The 11,254-nt window shown below is 33.4% G+C and overlaps 1 protein-coding gene across 1 annotated transcript in view; it reads left to right on the plus strand.

Annotated features, from left to right (window-relative positions):
• CDH10 (cadherin 10) overlaps positions 1 to 11,254 on the plus strand; it is a 95,409-nt gene that overhangs the window by 65,000 nt on the left and 19,155 nt on the right. The window contains exons 4-5 of the mRNA XM_053983635.1: positions 6,596 to 6,715; positions 7,325 to 7,492. Of these exons, the coding sequence (XP_053839610.1) occupies positions 6,596 to 6,715; positions 7,325 to 7,492 (288 nt within the window). The remainder of the gene's footprint in view (positions 1 to 6,595; positions 6,716 to 7,324; positions 7,493 to 11,254) is intronic.

An 11,254-nucleotide genomic window follows, 5' to 3' on the forward strand; every position in this document is an offset into this window, starting at 1 on the left:
AGGGAAGCTCCAATCAGAAATTAGGAAAAGGTTCTTCATCAAGAGATTGTCACTGGGACAGGCTCCCCAGGAAAGTGTTGGTGTATCTTGAATGCTTCTCTTAGTCATATGGTTTAGTTTTAGGTAGTACTGTGAGAAGCAGGAAGTTGGACTTCATGATCCTTATGGGTCCTTTCCAACCCATTACATGATATGATTTCATGATAGCATTATCCACCAAAAATACATCAATATTTTTATACAACGGCTTTCACCCCTGCCACTATTAGTACATCCACGTTCAAGAGTTTACTACCAATTAGGTGTGAAGGCTGGAGCACTAGACAGATACATAAACATGCCCATAAACATACCCAAACATACAAAGAGTGTTTTTTAAGATATCAGTTTATTCAAATCAACTGCACAGAGAAAGATCCTTAAATATAAAAGTAGGATTGGTGACTGGCAATAGTAAAATGGGGTGAAAAGCAAAATAAAATACATGCCTCTTTCACAATCAAAGGTGAAAGAGGACCTTGTGCACATAGATGGTGCAGATAGAGATCAGATATCATGCCTCTTATTGGAGGACACAACACTGGAACAATTCTCTTCATTCATTGTTTCCAGTTCCTATGGAGGTTGTCATCTTTTATATGTATTTTTACCACACAAGTGATGTTTTATAGATAATAAATATTTGCTCTTTTTTTTCTTTGTTATACTTTAAATCCATATCAGTCTTTAATATGACTACTAACTTACAATTTGTACCTGTGCCTTGTATTTATGTTGTACTGCGATTGTGTTCTCAAAACCTTGGCCGTAACCTGGTGACTGCCTTCTCTGTCCTGGTACTGAATATCAATGTTTCAAATGGGCTTAATCTTATCTCTACTTTAAGAAAACCCCCAAAAGTCAACTACTCTGCAGTTTTGCCACTATGTTGTCTATTTCTACACATCTGCACTGCAGCTACAGTGGTGAGTTGTTCATATGAACCTTGTATGCATTTATCTGGATACCAGAAAGAAGACAAACACGGTACCACATCATACAAAGAATGAAATGGTAATGTACCAAAAACTTAAAGTTATTGAAATATCTGCACCCTTGGAGTACCGGGTTTTCTCCATCCTGAAGTTCCCTGTACTAGAAGGAACGACAAGATGATCAGGAATTCAGAAAAACACTATTTAATCTTCTTCTACTCCATATGTCTCCATCCATAAACCTTAGCAAATCATGATGTAGCCACACACCAGCCTCTTTCAGACCACAACAGCAGTTTTGATTTCTTCCTCCAGCTGTGGTACTAACCAGACACCTGAGAATATGGCTATTTCTATTATCAAACAGAGTGTCTTGACAAAGGCCTATAAATTCTTTGTTGTCTTGTTCATCTTTCTTTTGTTGCTCATTAAACATAGAAAAGGCAGACATAAATGGGCCAACTTCAGGATCTTTCAGCTGAGTCGATATCCAAGAAGACAACTTATTTTCCTGAAGTCTTTGTACTGATTACTGGATTTTCATCTTCTTTCACTTTTTCCTTTCCTTACTTTCAGAGTGAGTGACCCAGAATATTCTTACAGTTTTGACGACAGTCTTCTGCTCTGTCCGTATTTTGTACTGATCTCTTTCTGCTCATTTGGAGATTTCTTTTCAGAACTGCAGATAGTCTATTTTCCTCTAGATGGATTTTCCTGTGGATTTTGGCTATTAGTGTATTTTAGAAAAGTTTTCAGAACTTTCTATTTAGACCTCTTTTTATATATTTATATATCTTCACAGCCTATATATTCTATAATCATTCCTTATCCTTATTGCATCTTGTAACTTTTCTGCTTCTAAATTAGGGATATCAATATATGATTCAGAAGATGTAACCTCCTTCTGGGTTTGCATGTGATGCACAGGGTGCCCTGTTGGCCTGTCATCTCTACCTCTTGTTATATGTTTTTCTTTCTCTGGACAGCAGTTAGAGCTGCTTAACTTTTTACCTTGGCTTCTTCTATACACCCTCATTAGTGCTATTCACCAATTCCCAATGCTTTGTCCTCTCTGCCATGGAATTCATCTTTCAACACTTCCTTCTGGTTTCCTACTTACAGAGATATTTTAAAATCTTTTTTTCATATAAAGTTCTCTCAACAAATCTTTTTGCAACTTCTGACTTAGGACATTTCAAAAACCCAAATTAGGATTTTTTTTATTTTTTTACAAAGTTTCATTTCACTTTGCACACAAGTCCTGCCATAAGGAGATGAAACAAAAAAGTTTTAAAAAAAGACCCAAAAACAAAGCAAAACCCCACCAAGTTAAAACATTATTTATCCTTACAAAGGACATCTTAAAAGAATTGAAATTATCCACTCCTGTCCTTGTTTGCCACTTATTATTTTCTAAGTTACAGGACTACCTTGTACTCAAAGTTCTTTCTGACATTGAGTTCTCTGAACATGCAGCCCTTTTCAGTTCTTTTCGGCATTCTGTAGCTTGAAATAGATATTTCACAGGAAAACATGTGTCATTATTTCCAGAGAAAATAGGTGTCATTATTTCCTGTCTTTTACACTAGAAAGAGCAGAAAATTTCTATTAATCTGGCTTGTTATTTGTATGGATAATTTACTATGGAGTGTACTTGCTCTAGTTAAATATCACATAACTCAGCTGGGAGTAAAGAAAACAAAACTTAAGTTTAGAATCCAGATCTGCAGTGGATATTTTGTGTATTCCTTTTCCTAGATAATTATTTCCAGTGATTTTTATCTAATATGTATGCATCATAAATGAATTGTGAGGTCAAAGTCATTAATACTTGTATTGTGTCTGAAGATGCTTGCAGACAACAGCAGCAAGGGCCAAATAATTACTGTTATAGTCCCAGACTCTAGGGAGAGTCAAACACTATAATTAAAGTTATGTTAAAATGTGCCTTCTGAGAACTACAATAATCTGACAAAAGACTGTTTGTTTCTGGGCCAAGTATACCACTGTTGAATTCTAGTTCATGGTATGTAAAATAGGCAATTATGCAAGCAGAAAATAACAGAATTCACTGGTGTGTTATTAATAACATAGATGATGCCTTATTCATAGATTCATAGAATGGTTTGAGTTGGAAGGGACCTTAAAGATCTTCTAATTTCAGCCCCCCTGCCATGGCAGGGATATCACCTACTGACCTCATTGCTCAGAACCCCATCCAACCAGTCTTGAGTGCTGCCAAGGATGGGACAGCTAAAGCTTGGGAAACCTGTTCCAGTACCTCACCACCCTCACAGTAAAGAATTTGTTCTTTATATCTAATCTAAACCTCGTCTCTTTCAGTTTGAAGCTGTTGCCCCTTGTCCTATCACTATATGCCCTTGTAAAATGTCTGTCTCCATCTCTCCTATATGTAATCACTGCCTCCTTTATGCAATGCTATAGAGTTCAGATTAGGTTTTAAATTCTGAAGGTCAAAGACCAGCTTCATCAGAAGCAACCTAAGACTATGTAAAAGACAGAGCAAGACCTAGACCAAGTGATGATCACTAAGTGATCCCTATACTGTAGTTTTAAGCCCTGCCACAACTGATCATCTTCAATGCCTTTTGATTCCTGGTCCAGGTTTCAAACCAGAACAAACAATACATTTGTTTTATTGAGCACCAGTGGTCTTCAGTGTACTGAAGCAAAGGAAAACCAGCTGGTACTTTGACAGCTGATATGCAGAATGTAATAGATACACTGATAGGACTACTCCTGTTCACTCCTTGACATGGCTTCTGTCAGGTTTTTAAAGGAATTGCTGATCCCCCTGTGGAAGCCTAGAGAGCATATCTCTTTTCCTCTCATAGCAAGGACTGAGATCAAAGGGGAGTTCTGCATCCTGAATGGCACTTGGAAGTGTAGTAGTGCCCTTGCACTTCTCCTGCCAGGTGCCTGACCCATAAAAGCCAAAGAGGTGAGGTAACATTAAAAAGTAAAGTTCATCTTTACTGCATTTGGGTAATGGAGTGCACATTGTCCTGATCATAACCCACAACTGCACTGTGTGATAGTGATGATATTAAGGAGCACAAGGGTCTTTCCACAGACTTTAAAGGCAATAGGTGCAAATCTACAGTTTTCAGAAGTTTCTGACATTTTTTTGGGTGAATATATGCAGCCATGTTCATTCCAGCAGGAGAAAAGCAGAGATGATATAATTTGCTCTGTTTCATGTGCACTGAAAGAGTATTAATTAATATATTCATTATGACACCCAAATAAGACAGTAGTAACTGTTAAACACATATTATTACATTTAATATGGAATTGTTTTAAATATATTTTAAATTTATTAAGCATGTTCTTCAGTTTCCTTCCAAATTATTCTTCAAATAATTGATTTTCCTTATATTTTTAAACTAACATGAAATAAAAGTCTCATACAATTGATCTATTAATAGATACATCTAGTTTCACAAATGAAGGGAATGTGAAAACTAGAAAAAAAAAAAATTCAGTTACATGTGATACAAAGTATTTATTTTCATGGATTTACAATGTAGAAGTTTCTGATTAACACATCATGCTGTTGTGACAGATGTCTTGATTATGACTGTTCTCTGTTGTTATGGATATGAAATGGAGGAGTTGTAAATTTTACTTGCACAATTCCATGTTGTTCAGTTACTGAGTGGCTTGGGGTTTTTTTGCCTTTTTTTTAACTTGCACACTTCAGTTACTGAACATGATTTGTCTTATCCTTCTTTTACACAACTGCTATTTCAGAGAAGGTGTTCTTTAGGAACAAGTATAAATTCTAGCACTGCAGTTTCTCTGTAGTAGTAGGATGGTCCAAAAGCACATTTCTGAATCAAGACAACACTCTTCAGAACTTAAATATATTAAACAGAAAGGCCTATTCACCTTTTAACAGAATAGTTATATAGCTATATCTCTACACATGGAGTTCAGTTTGGCTGAAAACATGAGACATTAGTGAATCATAGAAAAAAAGCTTTTAGAACAGACCTATCATCGCCACATTCTGATTTTTTAAAAAATGTTCAGATTTTTGGATTCAGCCATATTCTAGATGGTTACCAAAGCAATCTTGAATACAAAAGAAAGTTATTTTCTCTTCATTTCTTTATACTTGTGTAGCAATTTTTATCTTTTAAAATTTTATTTTCTGTTTGGGTCTTTCCTTTGCTAAATTCATTATTCACTCCATTTTAATAGGAATAATATAACCAGCAATATGCCCATTTTGCATTCTTTATGAGAAGCCAGTACTTTTAGGGACTCACGGAAACAAGTATTTAGATTCTGTAGCAGTTGAAAACTGAACATTTCAGAAAACTCATCTCTGTTTCAACAGTTAGGCAGATGCTTATTCCCTTGATATTGGTGCTATGATTCTGTCAGGTTTTTAAAGGAATTGCTGACCCCAATTTACTTGTAAAAAGTGGATTTGTCATCATGTCATAAAATCACAAATAAATGGAGAAATAGCATTTACTTTTACTTGTTTTTTGTGTATGTTAGAAAACTATGTAGGGTAGACAGTGCAGACAATGTGAGGGAGTAAATAGTTGTGCCAAGGGTCTTGGATTTACAGGTGGTTTTTTTATATTTGGCAGTATTTGGTGGGGAAAAGAATTTTGAAAGAATTGGGATAAAAGGAGAAACAAGTTTTAAAGTCTTCTGATCCTCAGATTAGCCCATGGCTAGCTAGTCATGTGCATATGATGATTGTTTTCCCTTTTTTTTTTTTTTTTTTTTTCCCAATCATTCCCTATATACTTAAAATAGTATCTGCACTTTATGGATGCACAATAGGGGGATCCTTGTTCTTTATACTTTATTTCTGTGATGGAAGAGTTTAACAGGATGTGGAAAATATTTTGATTGTGGAAAAACTGTCAGTGGTAATGGCAAACATTTCATGTTTTAAAGGATTGGTATATTCTACTAAACTTTAGAGAAGGTCTTTAAGGTTAGGACATTTTCTGTAATCTAAATAATCAGCAGATTTCAAAGTTCTTATGGCAGTGTTTCTTCTGGTAATGTCTATCTATAGTAACAATTAGAAAGCAGGGAGAACTGATGGCTTGTTTTTCACAAGATCCAATGACCTGTTTAATCATCTTTTTCTGTCATGTTCCTGCATAGTTTCATAGTGTAGTTTCATAACATCCTGATATAACTGAACAAAATAAAAGAAAAGAAAAGAAAAAGAAAACAAACCATAAAACACCCCAAACCCATTCTAGGCAATGGAATGAAAGTACTTATTGCAATAAAAAAAAGTCTTCTGCAAAGAGGATGTGAATACATAAATTATTGTAGCTAGATAAGCATAAGAATTCAGCTCAGACATAGCTATTGTTTATATTTTCTAAATAAATCTTAATCACACTTGTGGGATTAGGGAAGTTTATTTTCAATTTATGTAGAAGGAGACCCGGAACAAGGAAGAATGTACCTAATGCTGACTAGAAGATCACAAATATATTTGGAAAATACAATCAGTATTAGCTGAAATTTTCTTTGGTGTCTGTTGGAATGGAAATTGATGCTCTGACACCTCCATATAGTGTCATATGCAACTAAGTCTGCTTTGGATGTTTCAGGTACTTCTGTGGTCCAAGTTACAGCTACTGATGCTGATGATCCTTCATATGGAAACAGTGCCAGAATAATTTACAGCATACTTCAAGGGCAGCCATATTTCTCTGTGGAACCAGAAACAGGTAATGAAAATTTTCATTATTTTCATTTACCATAAACTTTAAACCTTTTCTTTAATTTAAAAGACCTTAGATCACATAAAAAATGTAATTAAAAACTAACTGAAATGAAACAGCATTTCTTGATTTTTCTCATGATTTATAACTTTTATAATACATATAAAAACTCAAGACATCTGAAATTATGAAGTAAAGTAATTTTACAGTGGTACTATTTATTGCTTAAGATTTAAATAACATTTCTGATAAAGGCAAGAATAAAGGGTTTTTTCTTAGAAAATATTGTTCTTTTTTTCCCTAATGATTCTACTTAGATTAATAAAAGGTGTTCTTTCTCCTAAACCTTGAACACAAATATCTTGAAGCATTTTTAGCATGAAATTGGAAAAGGACCTGTGATGTAGAACAAGTATTCAACCAAGACATATCCTCTACTGAAGACTACTATAAGACTACAATAAAACTTATGGACAGAAATTTGTACTTTGAAACATTAAATGAATATTTTAGAGATTTATTTCAGACTAGTATAAAAAAAAGATGCAGCAGATTTCTGCACATAAGCAACAAATATATTATTAGCGATTTTGTTTTCCAATTTATTTCTTTTAGGCATCATCAGGACCGCGTTGCCGAACATGAACAGAGAAAACAGGGAGCAATACCAAGTAGTTATCCAGGCAAAGGACATGGGAGGCCAGATGGGTGGATTATCAGGGACCACCACTGTGAACATCACACTGACTGATGTCAATGACAATCCACCTCGCTTCCCCCAGAGTAAGCTGCATTTAATAGTTGACTTGTGCTGTAAGAGTTAAGCAATCACCATCTGGTTTAATTTAGAGTAAATCTAGATTATGGGGCACACATAAACAAAAGGCTTATGTGCTGATTATTATTATTAAAGCAGTATATTAAATGTTAAAGCATTTTTTTTTTGGCTAAGAAACAGCTACATGATCAAATATAACTGCAATAAACCTGGAATTCCTCCCAGAAATATGGGGAGCAATAGTAGGTGGACTCGTAAGAGCATTAGAGCAATGCTTTTGCTTTCCTTACCTATTGCTTAATTCCTACATGCTCTCCCACTGGAGAATAAAACATGTTGTAATTCTAGATATGCAGAAATGTTTGAATTGAGGTATCTGCTTAAATATTTAATCATGAAGAATGTGGAAAAGAAATTACTCAAAGGGAATCAGACAGATTTGTACTTTTTCAGCTATAGAGCTACAAAACAACATAGAAAATTTCCCAAATTAAAGCAAATTACATTTAACTTTTTTAGGGTTTTTTACAGCTTTAGTGAAGGTTTTTATAATGCTTTTTGCCTTTTACCACTGTCAAGACTTTGTATCCTCAAACCAAAATGTAAAAATAATCTTGGTCTCTATCTGATATGGAAATATTAAACTATGTAGCATCAAACTTGTAACAGTTAAGCATTTTAAATACATTTGAAGACTTTTGCATAAATTGAAGTTGCAATATTTGCATGATGATTTAGATTTACTTAATACGTAAAGGATTTAGAGTATCCTCACCACACATTTTATACACTCTGTATAATTCCACTCAATACAGTAGTTACTGATGTACTCTTCTTGATCAAAATAACAGAATCAGCTTCAAATTATGCTCTTTATGGCAGAACTGAAGTACATAATTATGTTCAATTTAATATCGAAGTTAATATATATGTGTTCAGCTAAGATGTTTATCAGCATGTAATTTCATATACACACTTGAAATAAAAAAAGTCATGCACCATTGAGTAAGTAGGATTTGTGCATTTCTACAAAGGTTGTATTCTGAACAGAATTTATTGTTAATTTATATATTTTTTTCATTTTCTGCAATTTTTATTTATTATTTTTATTATTTCCATTTGTATATAGAAGATTATGGTATTTCCATTGTTGTGTAGGACAGGAATGCAGTATTACTCTTCTCTGGACACACTGAAGAAGATATTCAAAGAGGTATCATGTTCAAAGCCTTACAGAAAAAAAAAAATTAACAGTTAAACTTAAGACAGCGTAGAAGCTTCAAAAGTGCATATTTTTACTTTTCTTTTTCCAAATTTTCTTATTTCCTCAACAGTGTGTTAAATTAGAAGTTAGAATGATGGAGTCAACTTTCTATACCATTTTAACATGACTTATCTGGGATTCCAACATAATACTTGAAAGAGAGATGTAGCATGTATTTGAGATGTATTTGAGAGAGGATTTGATGTAGCATCTCTGCATTTTTCTTTAATGTCTGTTTAAATCAGATGTGTCATTTGCTTTAAAGAAACCTAATTTTGCTCTCATGGGCTTTTGTTGTTTGATTTTTCTCTCTACTTTCTCTCTGCCAATTTCTTTGTTAGATATAAATGCATGTTTCATTGGAGATGAATACTAAAACATTTATAAAGATGACATATTTTACTAGATATATGAAAGTAAAAATAGTTATTGACTTTTAAAAAAATATATATTTAACCTCAACATGGAAATAGACATTATAATGATTCATGATTTTAACAGAGTTCAATGAGACTGCTGGAATTGAAACTGATTAAGTTAAATTATTCTTATTCTATTCCAATAATAAAAAAACCCAGATATATTAGGTTAATGAAACAATAATATTCATATCGGATTTATAAATTATCAGGCTAAGTATTAGAATGCCCATTATGTTTCCACAGGACTCAGCATATTACAGCTATATGTTTCAATAAAATGTTTAATATCAGCTTAAATGTCTCCCACAAGAAACTCATATTAAAATTGTAGAAAATTTGACATAATGTATTATACCATACTTTCTAAAAAAAAAAAAAAAAAAATAGAAGAACCCCTAATTCCTCTGTTGTTTACATTATGAAGCAAGGATTCTTCAGAATATTTTTCTCTTCTAAAAAATATACTAAAACCCACATAGATAACAGTGATTATGAGATTGAAAACTTTTTCAAGGTGCTACAGAAAGGTCTTCAAAGACTTCAGACATTGGATCTTCGCTTCAACTGTAATATTTCCAAGTGTCCTCAGAAGTAAGGAGATAGTGTTGACCAGTGATAAACGGAAAATGTGATTTATGGACTTAGAAGCCTGAGTCTGAACGAAACTCAGTGCACCTGAATTATGGCAGCCCATGTATCCTGTGAGATTATAGCCTGTAGTACTTACCCTCACATTATATGCCTATTCAAGAGTGGATGGGAAGAAGAGTAAATGGAAAAATGAGATTGGTTTTTCATTCCTTATGACTGACTGAAGTATTTGCAATCCCTAGTGTGTAGACTTTAATCCTCAAGCTGATTTCTGCTCTCCTTAGTATATGGAAAAGTATTCTTTTCCTTGATCCTCCCATTTCTTTTCCTGACATCTCACTGGAGTAAATGCAAAGAGTAAACTACTTTCCTTGAGAAGAGAGAAATAAGATTGACAGCAGAGTTTTGCAAGGATGATTCTACTTTGGTGTACTTTGTATTCTGATACAGTGTCCAAACCTGCACTTCATCCTATATTAGTCAATGCATTAAATGTCTTCAGTGACAAAAGGAATAAAATGAAGCATCTCATACTATGGTGGAGATTTCTAGAAATGGATAGGCTAGATTAAAAATTATCTTTTAGATTATAAGTTTCTGGTTATTTTCCCTCTCTGTTTCCACTTCCTTATTAGCAATTTGTGATATGAGCTCTTACCACTTTGTAGGCTAAATAATGATTTGGGTATTGCACTGGGAGTCAAAGCAGTGTCCACAAGGCATAGGGATATAGTTTTAAGTGTTGAAAATAAAAAAAAAAATGAGGAGTAGTTGACACTTCATAAAAATAATTATAACATATAAATATTAATTGGGGATAAAAAAAAGCAGTCTTTCAACTTCGTCGCCCATAGTGCTGCTTAAGTGCTAAACTGGAGATAATTTTTCTTTTGCCTTTTTTTTTACCATTAGTTGATTATGGAGAGATTCTCTACTAGTGAAGTATTACAGGTTTAGATATTAGAGAAAGGTAATGAAAATATTAGAGAAAATGCAGGATAAAATATTCAGTTGAACATCAAAATGTGACTGAGCAAAAATAAACACATATAAATAGAATGTGGGGTGTACATGGCCATAAAGAATTCATTCTGCTGCTATATGTCTGTTTCATATTAAAATATGCTTAAGTAAAATTATACGAAGAAATTAAATTTAAATATTTCAATATTTTTAATTCACTGTTTAATTACAAACTAAATATGAATGCATGTATTTTTCAATTTTTGCATTTTTGTTTTTGTAGGTTTGTCAAATGGGAACATAATAACATAATAGAACAGAAAAAAATAACTCTGTAGAAGCAGAAACAATCTCTAATGACCCAATAAATAATAGGGTTTTTTTGTAGTAAGTGTCACTATGTAGCTGGCTTGTAATACACCAATAATCCTCAAATGACTCATGCTTTCCTGAGTTATGATAAAGTCACGTTGCCAGTGACTTTCCCACAAAGCCATGCCAATCTCTCCCCATGATTCTTCTTGATT

Source organism: Vidua macroura, chromosome 1 (assembly GCF_024509145.1).
Source record: "Vidua macroura isolate BioBank_ID:100142 chromosome 1, ASM2450914v1, whole genome shotgun sequence".
Taxonomy (NCBI): domain Eukaryota; kingdom Metazoa; phylum Chordata; class Aves; order Passeriformes; family Viduidae; genus Vidua; species Vidua macroura.